Genomic DNA, 22,786 nt, shown 5'->3' on the forward strand with positions numbered 1-22,786 from the left:
TTCCCATATTACATTTGGGAAATTTATGCAGGTGGATCTGAATAGATGTAGTTCATGCACTCTTAGTCCTGTATAGTCTTCACTGTATGATTATTCTCTAGTTTACTTATTCCTCTATTGATTAATTATCCTGACAAAGGAAATTTGGGCTGTTTCCAGTGGGGGTTTTTGCTTTTGTTTGTTGCAGTCATGGATATACGCGTTTCTTGGTCTACCTTTGTAGAAACGGGGTATATGGTGCTATGTGAATCATCGGGTTTTGGTTTACGTGCTTCTTCAACTTGACTAAATATTTCCGTATTGCTCTCTTATCGGCAGCATATAAACATTGCTGCCATGTAACAATCTCTCTAATGCTGGATATTGCCCAATTTTTAAATTTGTGCCAACTGTGTGGGTGTAGAATGGTATCTCACTGAGATTTTCATTTGCATTTTCCAGATTTTTAATGTTCTCTTACATTTTTTTAAGTGTTTACTAGCCATGTGTTTCTCCTTCTGTGAAGGAACTGTTTACATCTTTTGTCCATTTTTCTATAGTCTTGTTGGTCTATTTTTAATTGAAATAGCCAAATACAATCATGGATTTTTCTATTTTTGGCAGTTCTATTAGGTTCTGCTTCATGTATTTTGGATCTCTGTTATTAGGCGCATAAACACTTAGGATTGTAAATCTTCTTGATAAATTGACCCCTTTAATTTTGTGAAATGATTTTTCATATACCTAGTAATATTCTTACCCTGAAATCTACATGGGTATTAATACTTCCACTCTAGTTTTGTTTGATTAGAATTAGCGTGGTATGTCTTTTTTTCATCCTGATACTTTTAACCTTCTTTTGTCTTTATAGTTAAAGTGGGTTTCTTATAGGCAGTAAATAGTTGAGTTTGATGTTCTTATTCAATCTGATTATCTCTGCCTTTCAATTGTTTAGACTCATTTACATTTAATGATATTGATATGGCTGAGTTTAAATCTGCTATCTTGCTATTTATTTTCTATTTCTTCTATCTGTCTTTTGTTCTCATTTCCCTCTTTTTCTTTCTCAGATAACTTATTTTTAATGACTCTATTATATATTCTTTGCTGGCTTACTAACCATAACTCTCTGTTTTATTATTTTAGTGTTTCCTGTAGGATTTATAGTATACATCTTTACCTTGCTACAGTCTATCTTCAAGTGGTATTATACTACTTCATGCATATCTAAAGACTCTTACAACAACACACTTGTTTCTTCCTCCCTGGTCTTTGTGGTATTGTCACCATACATTTCATGTCTATGTATATTATAAAATTTATATTACATTATCATTATTTTTCTTTACCCAATAAATTATCTATTAAAGAGATTTGAATAATAAAAAGGAATCTTATGTATTTACCCATGTAATTACCATTTTTGGTGCTTTTCATTCCATTGTGTAGATCCATACTTTCATCTGGCATCCATTGCTGACTGCCTGAAGGACTTTCTTTAAGGTATTGAGGGTTTGCTGGTGACGAATTCTTTGAGCTTTGGCAAGTCTGGAAAAGTATTTAGCCTTCATTTTTGAGATATTTTGGTGGTATAAAATTTTAGTTACACAAGTTTTTGTCCCTTTCATTTTTTAAAGATGTTACTCCAGGGGTGCCTGGGTGACTCGGTCGTCAAGCATCTGCTTTCAGCTCAGGTCATGATCCCAGAGTCCTGGGTTTGAGCCCTGTATCAGGCTCCCTGCTCAGCGGGAAGCCTGCTTCTCCCACTTCCTCTGCTTGTGTTCCTTCTCTCACTGTGTCTCTGTCAAAATAAATAAAATATTTTTTAAAAATTATATATTAAAAAAAAGATTCTTCTTGCTTGCATTGTTTTTTGACAACAAATCCACTGTTTTGTTATCTTTGTTCCTCTAGACATTATATATCTTTTTCTTCTGGCAGCTTTTAAGATTTTTCTCTTCATGACTGGTTTTGAGTAATTTGGTTATGATTTGGCATAGTTTTCTTCATTTGTCTTGGGCTTGGGTTTCATTGATCTGGGATCTCTAGATTTATAGTTTTCATTACATCAAAAAATTTTTTTCAGTCATTATTTCTTCAAAAAATTTGCTTGTCCCCTCCTTTTTTCCCCCCTCCTTTGGAGATTCTGATTACATGTATATTATGCTGATTGAAGTTGTCTCAGACATCATGATCCTTTGTTTACATTTGAGTCCTTTTTTTTTTTCATGTTTCATTTTAGAGAGTTTCTGTTGCTATGTCTTCAAATACACTAATCATTTCTTAAGCAATGTTTCATCTTCTGTTAATGCCATCTGGTGTATTTTTTGTTTCAGACATTGTAGTTTTTATCTCTTGAAGTTTAATTTAGATTTTTTTAAAAAATTTCCATGTCTCTACATTTACAACTATGTTTATGAGTGAAATTGGCTTCTAATTTTTCCTTTCATGTACTGTTATTTTCTGGTTTTAGAACCAGGATACTCTAACCACATAAATTGAGAAATTCTTAAAAAAATTTTTTTTGGAATAATTTGTACAACAGCGGACATTTTTGGTTTGTTTTTAAATGTTTGATAGAACTCAATATTAAAACCAACTGGCATGGTATTTTCGTTGGGGAACATTTTAACTACTGACTTAAGTTTTTTTTTTTTTTTTTTTTTAAAGATTTTATTTATTTATTTGACAGAGAGAGGGAACAAAAGCTGGGGAAGTGGGAGAGGGAGAAGCACAGGGAGCCAGATGTGGGGCTCCATTCCAGGACCCAAGGATCATGACCTGAGCCAAAGGCAGACGCTTAACACCGAGCCACCTAGGTGCCCCACTACTGATTAAATTTTGAGATAGTTAAGATCTTTCAGGTTTTTCACTTTTCCTTGAAACAATTTTGCTAAGGTTCAAATTCCTAAAATTTGTCATTTCCAAATAATTTTCAAACATGTTTTAATAAAGTTTTAAAAGTAATACACTATTTTCATCCCTATAATCTCTACAGTTTCTGTAGATCTATTCCCCTTTGCATTACTAATACTTTTATCTTCTCCAATTAAAAAAAAAATATTTTGCAGGGATGCTTCTAGCTTATTAGACTTTTCTAAAAATGACTTTTTGCCTCTATTAATCCTTTCTATCCTGGTTTGTTTTCTATTTTCTTATTTCTGATATTACCTTATTTTTTCTTATTTATTTGTCTTTGTTCTCCTCCTCCTCCTTCTCCTCTTCCTCTTTCTCTCTCTTTTATAGCACATTGACTCTGAGGCTTGCATCTTTTCTAATGCATGAATTAAGGCTTTCTCTCTAAATACCACTTAGATGTCATAATGTTTTCATATTTATCTTTCTGTTATGTAGTTTTTAATATTTTCTGGTGACCACCATTATGCCTTCTTTAAGCCTTAAGTTATTCAGATGTACCTTTTTAGTTTCCTTAACATTAGGAAGTTTCTTCTTTCTTTCTTTCTTTTTTTTTTTTTTTAAGATTTTATTTATTTGAGAGAGAGACACACACAGAGAGAGTACAAGTAGGCGTGGGGTAGACTGAGAGGGAAAAGTAGCCTCTCCACTGAGCACGGAGCCTGACTTGAGACCCCAGCCCAGGTCCCTGAAAGCATGACCTGAGCCGAAGGCAGATGCTTAACGGTCTGAGCCACTTAGGCATCCCCCAACTTTTGGACGTTTCTAATGTTCTTTAGTGTTTGAATTCTAATATAACTGGTGAAAGTTTGTCATCTCTGTTTCTCCAAACTTTTGAAATTTTTGGAGACTTTATCTATGGACTAATTTGTGCTCAATTTTCATAGATTTTGTCTTCTTGACAAAATTGTATTCTTCAGTTGTATTATTCATTGTTGTGCAATGTCATATATATATATACATTAGATCAAGATCGCTGATGTCTGCTGTCCTTATTCTCTGTTTTTTCAGTTCTGAGAAAGTTTTTGGTATCAACGTTATTCTAATCACATAAAATGAATTGAGTAATTTTTTTCTTATTTTCTGGAATAATTTCTGTAGGAGTAGAGTTTTTTTTTGTTGTTGTTGTTGTTAGCTTGTTTTGCTTTTTAGATGTTCGATAGAACTTAGATTTATCAAAATCTCCCATCATGGAAATGGATTTGTCAATTTAGTTTTTCAGTTTCTTAATTTTTGCTTTACATGTTTGACAACCAGATTCCTGGGTGCATACATATTTAAAATAGTGCTGTCGTGTAGTGTCCATGTTATCTCCAGGAATGTTCAGTTTCCCACTGAAGTCCTTTGCTTTTTGATGGTGGGGTAAGTAAGAGCAGGGATATCTTTTTCCGTATTTTGGCTTTCAAATTTTTCTATATTAAAAAAAAATCTGATCTGGTAATCTTTGTCTTTTATCTGAGGAATAGAGTGCATTGACTTTACTGTTATAAGTGATAATTTATATCTTGTCATACCATCTTATTTTATGCTTTATGCTTTTATTTTTCTTACAATGCCTATGCTTACTTTTTCTGATTTTCTTACCCTTCTTTTAGTTCATTTATTTAGTTTCCCCCCTCTAGCCTGCCAGTTAAGAGATTAGTCTCTGGGGCGACTGGGTGGCTCAGTGGATTAGGCCTCTGCCTTTGGCTCAGGTCATGATCTCAGGGTCCTGGGATCAAGTCCCGCATCGGGCTCTCTGCTCAGCAGGGAGCCTGCTTCCTCTCTCTCTCTGCCTGCCTCTGACTACTTGTGATCTCTCTGTCAAATAAATAAATAAAATCTTTACAAAAAAAAAAAAAAAGAGAGAGAGATTAGGCTCTGGAATTCTGGGTTAGAATCTCAGCTCTGGTTCATGGTAATCTGAGCAAGTTACTTACCTTCTTCACTCAGTTTCCTTATCTGAAAATGGGGGTGATAACGGCTGTTGTTTCATAATATTTTTGTGAAGGGTTAAGATATATATAAAATGTGTAGAACTGAGCCTGGTACAAAACTTTTGCTAGAGATGCCCTGACTCTTTTTTTTAAGATTTTATTTATTTATTTGAGAGAGAGAGGGAGAGAGAGAGAGACAGCATGAGAAGGAGGAGGGTCAGAGGGAGAAGCAGACTTCCTGCCAAGTAGAGAGCCCGATGTGGGACTTGATCCTAAGCTCCAGGATCATGACCCGAGACTGAGGCAGTCGCTTAACCAACTGAGCCACCCAGGCGCCCTGGACTCTTCTTTAAAACAATAAATTCCACTTTGGACCTGAGGATACTTTAACTCTGATTTCTCCCTTCCGTGCTTATATGTTGTTTTTGTCTAGTATTTTAGTTTTATTTAGTTATTCTTAATTCTCACAAAATAGACATTATCCTTTTATATGTTAAGAGCTTGTTTAGATTATCCATATATTTATTAATGTCTTTATTGACCATCCTCTCTCTTAGTGTTTCATTTAATATTATTTCTTAAATTAAGTTTCATGCTAACTCAAGTTTATAAACTAAAACCTTTTAAAGAACCAAAATGAGAATGTTTCAGAAATCATCAATCCCTGGTCCCCTTCCATGTTCCTCTCCCTAGAGGAACCCCTTTAACTGTTTTAGTTCATCCTTTTGGCATTGACTATGTAGTTTAAGCATGCTTATATTACTAGTTCTTGATTTTCGTCCTGTTACAGGCATAATTTATTGACTTCTCACTGTGAAAAGTGAGGATTTACCCATTTGTCCACTTTTTTTTTCCCTTTACCTTCCTCCTTTCACTGATCCCATGCGTGATTCCAATACCATAAAAAGTGGGGAGTTACCGCTAACTTGGTAAAGAGTTTTAGTTTTGCAAGATGAAAAGAGTTCTGGAGATGGATGTGGTGACAGTCTCACAACATGAATGTATTTGATGTTACTGAGCTGTACACTTGGAAGTAGTTAAGCTGGTTATGTTGTGTGTATTTTACCACAATTAACAACTACTCTTGTCAGAGCACATACTGCAATGTTTACAGATTGAATGAAGGAGCTTGGGGAGATACAAATGAAACAAGATTGGCATCATATTGAAAACTGCTAAAGCTGAGCCATGTATATACAGCTTTGCTGTATTATTCTGTCTATTTTTGTGCATTCTGTCAATTCCATAATAATTTTTTTTAAATTTAAAATTTATTTGAGAGAGAGAGAGAGAGAGAGAGAGAGAGCATGAGCATGGGGGGAGGAGAAGAGGGGGGAGAAAGAGACAGACTGTCTAGCAGACTCTCCACTGAGCACAAAGGGCCTGTGGGGCTCCTATCATGACCCTGAGATCATGACCTGAGCCGAAATCAAGTGTTGGCTGCTTAACCATCCTAGCCACTCAGGCGCTCCCCCATAATAAATTTTTATAATTACAAAAAAATCATACTAGGGGCCCCTAAGTGGCTCAGTTGGTGTAGCTTCTCTTTGGCTCAGGTCATGATCCCAGGGTCCTGGGATCAAGCCCTGCTCTGGGCCCCCTGTTTCGTGGAGAGCCTGTGTCTCTCTCTCCCTTTGTCCCCCTACCCCTGCGACTCATGATCTCTCACTTACACTCTCTTTATCTCAAATAAATAAATAAATCTTAAAAAAATACTATATATTCTATTAGTTCAATCTTCATGAAGAACTATTTCCTACAGCCTGTGATGTGCTTGCATGGACGGGTTAGTACCTACATTTGCTGCACAGTTGTATCCTTAGAGGTCTTCTTTTACCACTAGCTGGAGATTTCTCTTTCTTGATTTTTTTTCTGCTGAATTCCTGTTTCCTGGGTCCTGGATTTTTATCTTTCTTGGTCTGCCTAATTGTTCCGGTGAAACTTACTCTCCTATAATGATCAGTCAGACCAGATTTTTTTTTCTCAGTATCCAATGAGAGCTCATATGTCTGATACCTTTTTTTCCCCTTGTCACAATTAATGGCTGGAGGGCTAGATTGTTGTTGCAGGCATTGAGGAGTCATTTCCCCCTTCCACCTAACTTTGTTTCAAGCTGGTTGCTTTGTTGTCTCTTTCTCAGGTAGGGTTTGTTTCTTGTTTATTCTTGTACAGGGTGTAGAGTGTTTGCGTTGCCAGCCTGATGTAAGCATGTTCATGGAGGCTTCCCATCCTTGGTAAGCTTTAGACTTCAGCTCCTTTCTGCCTTGTTCCATAAGGCCATTACAATCGCAGCTCACATCATCTGGGCTTGGCAGATGCGCTCAAGACAGAAGCCAGCATCACTGCTCATTTGTGCCTCTGAATCACCTCTCCCACTTTGTTTTTGAGTTGCCTACCATCCCACCAGATCAATGACACATTTAAAAATGTAGTTCCTATATTTCATCCAGCAATTATAGTTGTTTGAAGGATAGTTTAGGGTATGTCTTCCATCTGGAAATGCTAGTCTTACTCCTCATAAAGGACAATCATATGGACATAATTGCATTTACAGAATATCCCTAATGAACAAGTGAATTATTGATTTCACCAAATTTGCATTAAAATACTAGTGAGTACCAGCCACTATATGTTTTGTTATCAAAATTCCAATTATAATGGTTGATTTTAATTTAAATTTTAGTTTCTTTTGGAAACAGTGTTGCTTAGACATGCTTTGTCTAGCTGGTATACATGTAGAATGAAGTGCTCCACATAAGTATGTCTTCCTAAAAAAAAAAAAAAAAAAGTATATCTTCCTGATAGCTGACTTACCCCTCTTAAATTGTCATTGCTTGTTTTAGGCACTTTCAATGAAGTGTTTTCCAAAAGGTATCCTAAATGTGTTATGTACATCTTAGGCTTCATAAATTGAGTAGCATGGGCACTAGTTGACTATTCCTTCATCACTCATTATTACTAAAAGTAGCATAGTTCATTGAATGGACTTGAACTTCAATATCACATAGATCTGGAAATATACCTTCACTTCCCTACTTACTAGCAGTGTGGTCTTAGACAAGTCACTTATCAGTGATTCAGGAAGCCAGCTTGTACTGTTCACCAGTACCTATTGTTAAGCTTTCAGTAATTTTGTGGTCTGATTCTATTTTTTAAAAAAGATATTATTTATTTATCTATTTATTTATTTAGAGCATGCATGGTTGAGGGGAGGGGCAGAGGGTGAGAGAGACAGAACATCTCAAGCAGACTCTGCACTAAGTGAGGAACTGACATGGGTTCAATGTTATGACCCTGGCCTGAGCCAAAATCAAGAGTTGGACGCTTAACCTACTGAACCACCTACTTAACCTACTGAACCACGTGCCCCTTGTGAACTGATTCTTAAACATATTCATTACTAAAAATTAAATTATAGAAACTTATAAGGACATAATTTATATTAAAATGAAAGGTAATTAAGGCTCAAAATCGTTACTTCCTCATTATTTTACTAAATTTCATTTATACCCTATGCTCTTACATATAACCAAAAGTCATTGAGGTTATTCTTCTGTCTATATACTATATAATGGTGTGTTATTGCTCATCTTTTCCCCACTCTGCCTTTAGTACCAACCTATTGGTTGCTTGAAATTGGCCATGGTGGAAGTATTTACACTGGAGAAATTGGCAACTGCTGCAAATCAGTATTTGATTCCTTGTTCTGTTGTTAGGACCTAAGAAAGTGATAGAGAAAATGTTAATAATGCAGGGTAAAATTAAAAGTGTGTCATGTCTATAGTGTCGCATTGTGAGTAGGACAAACATTTGAGGAAATATTCTTCTAGTTCAGTGAAGGTGTAGCTCATGTCACTGATGAACAAGTGAAATCCTGGTACAGTGTTATGTTTTCCTTTTATTTTGTCCATTAATTTAAGTAAAAATACTAGTTAACAATGACAAGGATGCCCATTCTCACCACTCTTGTTCAAAATAGTATTAGAAGTCCTAGCAAGAGCAATCAGACAACAAAGAGAAATAAAAGGTATCCAAATTGGCAATGAAGAAGTCAAACTTTCTCTCTTCACAGATGACATGATTCTTTATATGGAAAACCCAAAAGACTCCACCCCCAAACCACTAGAACTCATACAACAATTCAGCAACGTGGCAGGATACAAAGTCAATGTACAGAAATCAGTGGCTTTCTTATACACTAACAATGGAAATACAGAAAGGGAAATTAGAGATTCGATTCCATTTACTATAGCACCAAGAACCATAAGATACCTGGGAATAAACCTAACCAAAGAGGTAAAGGATCTGTACTCGAGGAACTGCAGAACACTCATGAAAGAAATTGAAGAAGATACAAAAAGATGGAAGACCATTCCATGCTCTTGGATTGGAAGAATAAACATTTTTAAAATGTCTATACTGTCTAGAGTAATCTATACTTTTAATGCCATTCTGATCTAAATTCCACCAGTATTTTTCAAAGAGCTGGAGCAAGTAATCCAAAAATTTGTATGGAATTAGAAGAGAACCCGAATCGCAAGGAAATGCTGAAGAACAAAAATAAAACTGGGGGCATCACGTTACCTGATTTCAAGCTTTACTACAAAGCTGTGATCACCAAGACAGCATGGTACTGGCATAAAAACAGACACATAGACCAGTGGAACAGAGTAGAGAGCCCAGATATGGACCTTTAACTCTATGGTCAAATAATCGTCGACAAAACAAGAAAAAATATACAATGGAAAAAAGACAGTCTCTTCAATAAATGGTGCTGGGAAATGGGACAGCTATACGTAGAAGAATGAAACTCGACCATTCTCTTACATTGTACACAAAGATAAACTCGAAATGGATAAAAGACCTCAATGTGAGACAGGAATCCATCAGAATCCTAGAGGAGAATATAGGCAGTAACCTCTTCGATATCAGCCACAGCAGCTTCTTTCAAGATGTGTCTCCAAAGGCAAAGGAAACAAAAGTGAAAATGAACTTTTGGGACTTCATCAAAATCAAATGCTTCTGCACAGCAAAGGAAACAGTCAACAAAGCAAAGAGGCAACCCAGGGAATGGGAGAAGATATTTGCAAATGACAGTACAGACAAAAGGTTGATATCCAGGATCTATAAACTCAAACTCAACACACACAAAACAGATAATCATATCAAAAAATGGGCAGAAGATATGAACAGACACTTCTCCAATGAAGACATACAAATGGCTATCAGACACATGAAAAAATGTTAATCATCATTAGCCCTCAGGGAGATTCAAATTAAAACCACATTGAGATACCACCTTATACCAGTTAGAATGGCCAAAATTAGCAAGACAGGAAACAACATGTTTTGGAGGGGGTGTGGAGAAAGGGGAACCCTCTTCCACTGTTGGTGGGAATGCAAGTTGGTGCAGCCTGTTTGGAGAACAGTGTGGAGATTCCTCAAGAAATTAAAAATAGAGCTTCCCTATGACCCTGCAATTGCACTCCTGGGTATTTACCCCAAAGATACAGATGTAGTGAAAAGAAGGGTCATCTGTACCCCAATGTTTATAGCAACAATGGCCACGGACACCAAAATGTGGAAAGAACCAAGATGCCCTTCAACAGACGAATGGATAAGGAAGATGTGGTCCATATACGTTATGGAGTATTATGCCTCCATCAGAAAGGATGAATACCCAACTTTTGTAGCAACATGGACGGGACTGGAAGAGATTATGCTGAATGAAATAAGTCAAGCAGAGAGAGTCAATTATCATATGGCTTCACTTATTTGTGGAGCATAACAAATAGCATGGAGGACAAGGGGAGTTAGAGAGGAGAAGGGAGTTGAGGGAAATTGGAAGGGAAGGTGAACCATGAGAAACTATGGACTCTGAAAAACAATCTGAGGATATTGAAGGGGCGGGGGGTGGGAGGTTGGGGGAACCAGGTGGTGGGTATTGGAGAGGGCACGGATTGCATGGAGCACTGGGTGTGGTGCCAAAATAATGAATACTGTTATACTGAAAATAAATTTAAAAAATTAAAAAAATATACTGGTTAACATTCATGTGAGAACTGCACTCATTTGTTAGATTGCAACCATAGTTTGGTTACCAATATAAGGATTTGACAGAAATCTAAAATAGCATTCTCTGAGAATTTACAGTAAAGAATATTGTATATTATTTGGAAATTGTATACTATACAACTGTTATGTAAATAAAATTCCTAATAAACATATGTATACATTTATTTATTTATTTTTATTTGTTTAAGTAAGCTCTATGTCCAATGTGGGGCTTGAACTCATGACATCAAGACTTGTATACTCTACCAACTGAGCCATCCCAGTGCCCCCACATTTTTAAACATATAGCCATTTGTCAATATTTTCTAGAACTCCATTGCTTAAAATCTCTGAGGTTAAGCTTCTTCATCTATTAAATCAATTATCTGATACCATGAGCTCCATACTTGACTAAAATTCAATTTTAATACTCATACCTATTTCATTCTAAGATTGAATATCAGTATTCTTTTCCCCCATCCTTCTAAATCCCATATACAGACATAAACTGAGAGCCATTGGGATGTATAAAACCTTTTGCCTCTAAATTATGACTCCAGAATACAATCATTTTTTAATGTTCATGATTTCTTTGTATGGATACTTAGTATCCTACCCTGATTTCAACTGTCATTTTTGCTTTTGTTGGAGTTCCTCCTTTTATCTGTCTCTCCTGTCTTCCCATGATCCCCTCTTATATTTTATAGTCTATGCTGTCCTCTTGTTGGTCTAAAAACTAGTACCTAATTCAGTTTAAATTGTGCCCAAAATACAAGTAAGTAGATGCTCAATTAGGATATGAAAGACCTTCCTGCAATTGTTTTAATTTACTCTGTGACCTTCTTCCTTATATAAAAATCATTATGAAATATTTTAAGCACATAAAAAAGGCTGTGTAATAAACAGCTCCCCAAATACCCCTAGCCCCTTTTAAGGAATAAAACATAAGAGATGCAGTCAAACTCCTTTTTTGTTCTATTACCCTTTTTTTCTCTCTGAAGGTAACCACTAGTCTGAATTGATCATTTACAGGCATGTTGTATTTTTATCTCATATGTACATGTTCAGAATATATATGGATTATTTTACATATTTAAAATATACAAGACAGGATAAACATATTGTATATATTCTTTAAAAATTGGTAGACTTTATATTTTAGAATAATTTTAGGTTTACAGAAAAATTGAGCAGAACCTACTAAGAGTTTCCAAATACCCAATTCCCCAGCTTCCACTACAAGTAACAGCTTGCATTCCTGTGAGACAATTATTACAATTGATGAATGAATATCAATATAAAACTATTAAATGAAGTTCATAGTTTATAAGTTTATAGGTTTTGATAATATATCCACCATTACAATATCATGTAGAACATTTTTACTGCCCTAAAAATCTAAATTCCACCCCTTTGTCCCTGGATACATTCTTTTGAATCTCAAGTGGTGTTTTTTTTTTTTTTTTTTTTGATTGTATAGCTTTATTGTTTGGAGGCTAAGTCCATTTGGAGGCTTATAACAAAATACTCATAAACTGGATGGCTTATAAACAACAAATATATTTATTTCTCACAATTCTGAAGGCTGCAAATCTGAGATGAGAACATTGGCATGGCTGGTTGAGGATCCTCTTGTGCATCAAAAACGTCTGCATTTTCACATGGCCCAAGGGACTGGGGAACTCTGGGGGGTCTTTTATAAGGGCACTAACTCATTCCTGGGGGCTCCACCCTCATGACGTAACACCTGCCAAAGACCCCACTTCCTCATACCATCACATTGGCATTAAGATTTCAACATAAATTTGGGGGAACACTATAGTGGAGGGTTATTGATGCTCTGATTCATTCCCTTTAACTACTGATTTGTGTTTCATCTGTATGCTTCTACCTCAAATTATCTCTTCTACTGTTGATAGAATGTGAGTTGTTTCCAAGAGTTTGTTATTATAGATGTTTCTGTCTCAATGATCTCCTATAATTTCTTTGTGAAACTACATGCGCATTTCTTCAGGGTATGTACCTAGAAGTGAAATGAGGAAGTCATGAGATTTTTAAAACTACTCCTTTTACCATAAAATGGATTCTAACTACATTTTAAACAAGATCTCTATGTGTACAGATATTCCAACTGTAATGTAACTTTTACTCTCTTCTAATGTGCAACACTCTCTCTTTCTTGTGGGCTTATTTAGATCCTAGCTTCTCTTTTTTTTCTATTTTATTCCCACTCCCACCTCCCAGCAATTCACCTTGATGACCCAATTTTTCCTTGAGGTGTCTGTCTAAAAGTCATTTCTCTAAGAGACCTCCAACTCTAGCTCACATCTGGATAAATGCCCCTCCTTGGTTTTCTGACAAGTCTTTTACCTTGGCTGTTTTACAGTTACCCATAGCTAAGTTCTCCAAAGACAGGAAGCAGAGCAGAGTGCACCAGGTTAACTCCTGTGCTCAGCATAGATCCCGACACGTAACATTTGTGGAATTAATGGAGGGATGCATGAATGAAGGTAGGATACTAATACGTTAACAGTAGCAGAGACTAGTGCCCTCCCCACAATAATTGACTGGACCATTGCAGGCTCCATTGTTAGTTAGCAGGAGAATAGAGTTCAAGTGTAGAGGGCCAAAGACAAGGTTCTGAGACTCTGTCAGGCACAATAAGGACAAGGCTTGTCAGTCATGGCCAGGAGGAGGTATCTGCAACTCAGACATTCATAAGCTGGGGCCTGCCTCTGTTTACCAGCTGGGAAATCTTCAGAAAATGAACCATGAAAGCCTGCTATGCGGCAGCACTATGAAATAATTTTCATTTGCCACCAGTCAGCTTCAGAGATCAAGGACAGCTAAACACATAATTCACTCATGCATGCTATTTTAAAGGCATGTTTTAAAGTTATAAATATGGTACATTGAGTTAATGAGGTATGTTCTTTTGGCGACAAATATTTACATTCCACATATGCCTCTTGATGTCAAGAGTGTAACTGTTTCATTTTCTTCTTTTTTCTCAGGAGGCTGGGATGCAGATGGAAAAGGCCCTAGTGTCTGGGACACATTCACCCATCAGGGAGGAGAGAGAGTTTTCAAGAACCAGACTGGCGATGTAGCTTGTGGCAGCTACACTCTGTGGGAGGAAGATTTGAAATGTATCAAACAGCTTGGATTGACTCATTACCGCTTCTCTCTTTCCTGGTCACGTCTGTTACCTGATGGGACGACAGGTTTCATCAACCAGAAAGGCAAGTGTTTCTTAAAAATAGAAGGTTGCAGCTTTAATTCAAGGTTACTGCTGCAGTCTGGCATAATTAATCCAGTATGCTATTCTGCAGTGGAGCTTTGAAATTGCAAGTTTTTAGGGTGATTATAGGATAAATTTTTTGAAATGGGTTTGCATTAGCTTTCTTAATAATATTCTGTTCTCCCTGAATTGGAGATATGTGTTGGGAGGGGACAATAGATGGGCAGGAAAGGGGCGGGAATAAGAGTTTTACTTATGGAAGATATTATTGAGCGTTAACCTGAAGCTGAGTTTCCAAAAGTTATGTATTAAACTATTTTCAGTTGTGTTATGCTGTGAAAAGTGATGAAAAGCCCTGTAGAACTTGAGAAGATTTTGAGCATTTCAAATGGAGCTGAATTAGTAGAGCAAATTAACTAGGGCAGAGATTAGCGCCGAGGCATCTGGAATCTGCTTAACTTGGGATGCAAGGCCAGCTGTATCACTTACTATCTGGAGAAGCATCGCTTGGGCATTTTTTCATGCCTCAGTTTCTCCACAAGTAGAAAAGAATACTCAAATAGTTCCTAGTTCGAGAGCTATTGGAAAATTAAATGAAATAATTTTTGCAAAGTGCTTTACACAATAGCTGGTATATACAAAAGCATTCAAAAAGTGTTAGCTATTATTCATATTAAGTTTTGTAATTAAAAAGACTATGTCCTATTTGAATGCCTGTTATTTATGAGGCATTTTACATACATTTTCTCTAATCCCCACAATCAGTGAAGGAGGTGTAATTAGTTACATTTTACAGTGGTGCGTGTCCAAATCCAGATATTTTGTAAATGGTGGATCTAGAATGTAAACCTAGGGTCTGGCTAGTTCCTTCCATACACCAGAGTTGGCAAACTATGACCCAAGGGCCAAATCTGACTGTTATTTTTGTAAATAAAGTTTTATTGCAGCGCAGTCATACCCATTCGTTACATTTAGTCTGTGGTTGCTTTTCCACCACCATGGCAGAATTGAGTTGTTGGGGCAGAGACCAGAGAACCTGCAGAGCCTAAAACACTCACTACCTGGTACTTTGCGAGAGAAGTTCTATGACCCCTGTACTACAACATAAAGGTTTCTTTCTTTCTTTCTTTTTTTTTTTTTTAAAGATTTTATTTTATTTATTTGACAGAGAGAGATCACAAGTAGGCAGAGAGGCAGAGAGAGAGAGGAGGAAGCAGGCTCCCTGCTGAGCAGAGAACCCGATGCGGGACTCGATCCCAAGACCCCGAGATCATGACCTGAGCCGAAGGCAGCTGCTTAACCCACTGAACCACCCAGGCGCCCCAACATAAAGGTTTCTTCATAAAGAACCTTTATTGCTACTTTGTCCTGGAAAATATTTCACACTCCTCCTACCGTTGGGACTTGGTGAGGCAAATGATGTGCCTAAGATGCAAAATTTAAGGAGACGTTGACTCTCAGGGTCTTGTAAATGCAAGACGGACACTTGCAGAATCCTGAGGGAGGGTACCTGCTTGCTCACCCTGCTTTCAGGGGCGGTGACTTCCCTAATCCTCAGGGATTCCATTTGAGTAAATCATCTGATTTCCTACATAGTAAGAACAGCCAGTGATAACAACTGCTTAGGTAAGCTTGTGTCCTTGCAATGCTCATTTTCTGTGAGGTGGGGTAAGCTGGACATTGTGGAATGCAGCTGCAACTTATGTGTCCCCCAGATGGGGACAACACAAGATTACCAGGTCCTTTGCTTGTTTCTAAAGGCATTAGCTCCCCTGACTAACTGCTGCTGGTTGAATATCTACTTTCTTGATATATTACTGGCCAGTTTTTGTTTTTCTGACTTTGAACAGAAGTTCATTAGTTGTTCAGTGTAAAAGTGAATTAATAATTTCCCACCTTCCTCATCCATAATCTATACCTTCTCTTTTCTCCAGGCCCATCACACCCCCAAGGACTAAAAACTAAGAGTAATCTTTGAATCTCCTCTTTTCTTTGTTTCCTACATCTAACTGGTTGCTAAGTATGATCCTTTCCACTTAGGTCTCTTTCACTTCTCCCTCCTGGCCATTTTTTCTGCCTCTGCCCTGCTTTAGAGTTTTATCATTCTCATCAAGGACTTTTTGATATACCCTTGCTGGGTCTACCTATTTTCACTCGTTCTCTGTCCATTAATTCCTCGTACAAAATGCTACCCCAGCAATTTGTCTAAAGCTTTGCCTCAGTTCTGTTGGCTTGCATCATCTCCTGTTAAAAACCAAGTAAGATAAAAAAAAAATTTTTTTTAAAACATCTATTTATTTGAAAAGGGAGGAACGAGGGAGAAGGAGAGAGGAAAAAAAAATCCCAAGCAGACTCCCTGCTGAGCATAGAGCCTGAACTGGGGCTTGATTTCATGACTCCAAGATCATGACCTGAGCCAAAACCAAGAGTTGGTCACTCAACTGATTGAGCCACCCAAGCACCCCTATAAAAAATTTATTTAGTCATCCCAAGACTCAATATATAGTGTACTCTCCTTCATATATCATTCCAGGTTTTATTTGACTTAGTCTTAATTCATCTCTGAAGCACTACAGGCTGAAATTCCCCCATGCAATTGCTCCATTTAATTCCCTAAACACATAGCCCACTACATACTAAACATACTATGCAATTTCCCACCTCTGTAAGAATTTTCTTAAGCTCTTTCTTCTGCCTGGAATGGCCTTTCCTTAGCTGTATTCACTGAGTATCTACCCTCCTGATTCTAGGAGTGTGAAGTTTTCACTGAGTTTCCATTTGGATGGTACACAATGAAAAAATTTGAAAAAACAACACAAAACAACCACCCCCTTGCCAACTTATAATATAGGTTCATAACTTCTTATCTGAAATTCTAAAGTCCAAAAGCTTTGAATACTGAATCCTTTTTAGCAATTTTAGGTCTAAAACTAATGTGGCAACAAAAGCTAACCTCAATTGATGGGACAGGTTTTTCTTAAATTGAAGAACAATTGACATACAATATTGTATTAATTTCAGGTATAGAACATAGTGATTTGCTTTTTATATTTATTACTTAAGGACCACCACAATAAGTCTGGTTACCATACTAATTAGGTACTGTAATCATACAAAGTTGTTACTATATTATCAATACTGTTCCCTAAACTGCATATCACATCCCCACGACTTATTTATTTTATAATTGGAAGACTGTACCTCTTAATTCCCTCCACCTGTTTTGCTCATCCTCTCTCCTCTATTCTCTCTAGCAACCAGCAGTTTGTTCTCTGTATCTACGAGACAGTTTCTATTTTTTTTTTTTTAAGATTTTTTTTTATTTATTTGACAGACTGAGATCACAAGTAGGCAGAGAGGCAGGCAGAGAGATAGGAGGAAGCAGGCTCCCCGCTGAGCAGAGAGCCCGATGCGGGGCTCGATCCCAGGACCCTGGGATCATGACCTGAGCTGAAGGCAGAGGCTTTAACCCACTGAGCCACCCAGGCGCCCCTTGTTTTGTTTGTTTATTTGTTTTTTAGATTCCACTTGTAAGTGAAGTCATATAGTCTTTGACTTATTTCATTTAGCATTAATATGCTCTAGGTCCACCCATGATGTTGCAAATGGAAAGATTTGATTCCTTCTTGTGGCTGAGTAATATTCCGTGACACACACACACACACACACACACACACACACACATACACACACACACCATATCTTCTCTATCCCTTCATCCATTAATAGATATTTAGGTTGCTTTCATATCTTGGCTGTTGTTAATAATGTAGCAATGAACTCAGTGGTTCATACGTCTTCTCAAATTAGTGTTTTTGTTTTCATCAGGTAAATACCTAGAAGTGGAATTGTTGGATTATACAGTAGTTCTATTTTTATTTTTTTGAGGAATCTCCATTATGTTTTCCATAGTGGCTATACCAGTTTATATTCCCACTAACATTGTGTGAGGGTTCCGATCCTCACTAACACTTGTTATTTCTTGATAATAGCCATTCTGACAGTTGTGAGGTGATATCTCATTGTGGTTTTGATTTGCATCTCCCTGATGGTTAGTGACATTGAGAATTTTTTTCATGTGCCTGTTGGCCATCTGTGTGTCTTCTTTGGAAAAGTGTCCATTCAGGTTCTTTGCCTATTTTTTAATCAGGCTGTGTTTTGATATTGAACTTTATCGGCTCTTTAGATTGTGTTTTGATATTAAGCCTTACGGGTTCTTTATATATTTTGGATGTTAAACCCTTGTGAAAATTTTTTTATAATCTCAGGTGATTTCACTGGTAAAGAATATTTACATATTTTACTACAGAAATATTAAGGAAGGCTGACCCAGACCCACTGGGAGTGTTAACTGAATATATGGTATTTGCTTTGTATTTCCTCTCTAAAAATTCAAAAATTCTGAATACATCTGCCCCCAAGATTTTCAGACAGGGAATTACTATACAACTATGTCAACATATCAAGCTATTTAAAATGAACCTGAGATCACTATAGCACACTGTAGATCAGCAACCTAGGAGCAGAGCAGCAGAAAAGCTGAAGGGTGGTGGTGGGGAGATACTGGGGCCACATGAAAAATGTGGGAAGATCACTCATGCACACGTGGGGATCATGTGCCTCAGCACTGAGCTTTTCATGTTTGGTCCCAGCTTTTGTAAAGTCATAGCTGATTAATATTACAGACTTTTCCATGAACGAGAGGGCACTGGAGGTGCTTCCAGGAGGCAGAATTTCAATAAGCAGTTGCTCACTCTTGTGCAGTGATCTGTTGAAGCAACTGGAACTGTTTTAACTCAGAAAGGCCATCATTTGTTTTTTCTGTCTAAACATTTTCTCAAAGAGCATGTGAAGAATTGGATAACCCTTGTCACAATCCTTTACAAGGTACCCCCATTTTCTGTGTGTGTGTGTGTGTGTGTGTTCAACACTCTATTTTAAAAGCTTGATTAGCGGTTGTTTGGAAACTTGTAAAATTCTGTGTTCCCAAACTGGAAGAATACTTTACGAAGTGGAATTGTTACACAGCCTTTCTCTTTCAAATGTCAGGTTTTCAAGGTTTAACAAGAAGAGATTGAGCTGGCAACTGAAGTCACATTTTTCTGTAGTTCTCAACTGTTCAACTGAATTTTCCTATCTGCAACAAACGCAAGTTTCAGATGATTAATAGGGAACCCAAGTATTGGAAATAAAAAAAAAAAGGAAAGCTTATGCAGAATTTCTTATTCACTTTAGTATTTAAAATATGAGCCCAGTTAGCAGGAATGGTAAAGTAAATAACTAAAGAAACATTTATTAACCTCCTACTCCATATGGGGCAGTGTATTAGGCTGAATAATAGCTCCCCAAAGATGTTCCTCCTAATTCTTAAAACTGTGAACAAATTTTCTTACATGGTAAAAGAGACTTTATAGCTATTACACTAAAAATCTTGAGATGGGGAGATTAACCTGGATTATCTGGATGGTCCCCTTATAATTATAGGAGCCCTACAAGATGGAGGCAAGATGATTGGAGTCAGAGAGAAGATAGAGGAACTGAAACAGAGGTCAGAGATGAGAGAAGATGTGACACTATTGGCTTTGAAGATAAAGGAAAGGGGCTATGAGCTAAGGAATGCAGGCAGCCTCTGGAAGCTGCAAGAAGCAAAGCAATGGGTTCTCCTTAAGAGCCTCCAGAAGGAAGTTAGCCATGCTGCCGTGTTGATTTTAGTTTAACGAGTATCATTTTGGATATCTGATGCCCAGAACTATAAGATAATAAACTTATTTTGGTTTAGGCCATTAAGTTTGTGGTAATTTGTTACAGCAGCAATAGGAGACCAATACAGGCATTGTTCTAAAAGAATGTAGGGCAATTAAAGAAATTAATTGGTGGTATGAGTCTAGAGGGGAGTGACCTCGTTATCATGTATGATACATGATAGGCCCTTGACCAAAGTCAATTCTACGTGAAGACATTTATGGTTTGACTAGTGAGATTCCAGTTCAGTTATTTTCTGTACTGAAACATCATCTTTGCAAATCCTAGTAATGTCCTCTTCTAAGGGAATTTCTCATTTCTCTGTTCTACATAAACCTGCTCTGCTCCTGGCCATTGCTGACCAAACAAGAGAAAGACCTCTTTCCTTGTGATGTATTATTATTAACCTCATGGAAAAAGAGAATCTTGCCCAATTGTCTTCACATCTCAGAGATGTTTGGAATCCAGGAGTTGAGAGTCTGAGTTGGTTGGTTTGGAAACAGGACTATAAGGTAGCTTTTCGGCAGATGGGATGGCCATTTTGAGACCACAGCAAATTGGGTGCTAAGAAAATAGGTTCTGGGAGAAGGAGAGGAATGGAGTAGATGTGTTGAGTGAGAGGCAAAGACTTTCTCAGTCCCAATCCCCAATTCCCTTGAGTTTTAGTTGCAATTTTCTGTTGAGTATCTGATAGCTGTCTATCATTTCAAATAATGCCCGTATATCCCACACCATCCACCCACTTGCCCTTCATCCTACCTTTATATTTGAGTTAATCTGAGTGGGTTACTTTTCTCTATACCTAAAAGAGCTTTAACTCAAATTGATTTATAATTCTAAAGATCAAACAAGAAGAAATGGGCTTAATTAAATCAGAGAAAGTGGTAGTAACTATGGAAGAAGGCAATTGAAGTTTTAATACTTAAAGTAATCAGTTACGTCTTAAATATCCAAAAGCAAAACAGAGTTCAAATATTCTGTCAGTTTCAAGATCCCTAGATTGGTAACAAATGATCATTTAAAACTATACATTTGTTCAGAGAATTAGTTACCACTGAATTGTGCTGATAAACTAAAGAACTCTTTCATGATTTGTTCTCATTTGATACTTGAAACACTCATGAGGTGGCAGATTAGGCATAGAAGGCCAAGTGATTTGTCCATGATTCCATGATTCTTTGGTGGAACTGTTTGACTCTGGAGCTCTGCTCTTAAAAACCCAACTTCACTGCTTCACGGTAGAATTGCATTAGAGCACCAAACCAGAATTGCTCTGTACAAACCAGAAGTACTCGATTTGGGGATGTTAAATATTAACTATGCAATGCTTTGTTGCTCTGCCAAGCTGATGAGTGAGAAAAAAGTCTTATTTAAAATTTTTTAAATCTTCAATTCAACTAAAGATTATCATGTTGTTGGAATTACATTGATTGCCATCATTAATGATTGCGCCATATCTAATGATGTTTACAAGAGATAAATCACTGATTCCTCTAAAACTTTTTAAAAAAAAAAGGATCTGATATTATGATTCAGCTCCAAAATAAGTGATTGTGAAGACTAGTAAAGCAGTCACCATGTTTCTGATTCTGAAACATTTATGGGAAGTTGAATGTCATGGTAGGACAGGTTCAGGCTTTGTAGTGAGATAGAGTGGGTTATTGGGCTTAAATGCTGGGAGTGCCACATGACAACATTATCACTTAAGTCTGGCATTCACTTTCTCTGAATCTTGGTTTTCTTAGATGCTTAGTGAGGATAAAAATGCCCACTTCTTGGGTTTAGGGCTAGGAGTAAACAAAATCTGTGGCATTTGGTACATACAGTATGAATGAAATAAATGGAAGCTGATATTATTTTTATATTCAGAGCCAATGGAAGGAATTGGCTATGAAAACTCCAAAATGATTCCATCATACCATTTTTGGATATTACATTTTACAAGTGAGGACATGTGGGCTTGCCAAGGCTCAGAGATGGGATGGTGGAATGTTCTTTCATTGCAAGAGATAAGAAAAGCTTTATAAATGTTGGTGAATGTATTAGTTTTCTGTTGCTGCTGCAACAAATTATCATAAGCTTAGCTGCTTAAAAAAGCACAGAATTTACACCTGAAAGTAATATAACTTTTTATATAGATTATATCTCAATAAAACCTCACAAATTTATTACCTTAGAGATATGGATATCAGAAGTCTGAGATGGATCTCTCTAGGCTAAAACTAAGATGCCTCCAGTGTCACATTTGTTTCCAAAGGATCTAGAGACAGTCTTTCTTGGCTCATTCAGATTGCTGGAAGAATTCAGTTTCTTATGGTTGTAGAACTGAAGTCTTCATTTCCTTGATGGTTATCAACTGAGGGCCATTTTCAGTTTCTAGAAGCCATCAGATTCCTTGGCAGGTGGCCCCCTCCTTCTACCCTCACAGCTGGCAATAGTGGGTTGAGTCCTTCTTATGCTGCTAATTCCCCTACCTCTTCTTCTATGTTACATATTTTTGATCCACTCCTCTGCTCTACTGCTTCACTTCTAAGGACTTGGGTAGTTACACCGGGCCCATTTGAACCATCTAGAGAAATCTTCCCGTCTCAAGATCCTTAAACTTAATCACGTCTGGAAATCCTTTTTGCTATGTAAAGTAGCATATTCACAGGTTGCATGGATTAGGGCATGGATATCTTCTTGGGGCTGGGATATTCTGTCTACCAAGTGAAAATGGCATACAAATAGTTCTTCCAAGAATGGAGTTTTTAATGTATAATTCACATTATGTTCTGGTTTGCAAAAAAAGTAAGCTGTTGTTAAAAATATCCACTCTTCCAGATAGGTAGACAACACATGACCTTGTATAATTTGGCTTCTGCTTACCCTACTTCTCTCTCACCATTCTTATGCTTTCTCTGCTCAGCTATACATTCTCATTATGCTTAACTTAGAG

General features: G+C 37.1%; 1 protein-coding gene across 3 annotated transcripts in view; it reads left to right on the forward strand.

The window, feature by feature from the left end:
- Positions 1–22,786, forward strand: part of LOC116584934 (cytosolic beta-glucosidase) — a 116,438-nt gene that overhangs the window by 27,145 nt on the left and 66,507 nt on the right. For all 3 annotated transcript variants that reach the window (XR_004283387.1, XM_032333986.1, XM_032333987.1), the window contains exon 2: positions 13,880–14,107. Coding sequence is in view for 2 of the 3 variants with exons in the window: in XM_032333986.1 (XP_032189877.1) it covers positions 13,880–14,107 (228 nt within the window). In the remaining variant the exon portion in view is untranslated. The remainder of the gene's footprint in view (positions 1–13,879; positions 14,108–22,786) is intronic.

The sequence above is a fragment of the Mustela erminea genome, chromosome 2, assembly GCF_009829155.1.
Source record: "Mustela erminea isolate mMusErm1 chromosome 2, mMusErm1.Pri, whole genome shotgun sequence".
In the NCBI taxonomy this organism is placed as follows: domain Eukaryota; kingdom Metazoa; phylum Chordata; class Mammalia; order Carnivora; family Mustelidae; genus Mustela; species Mustela erminea.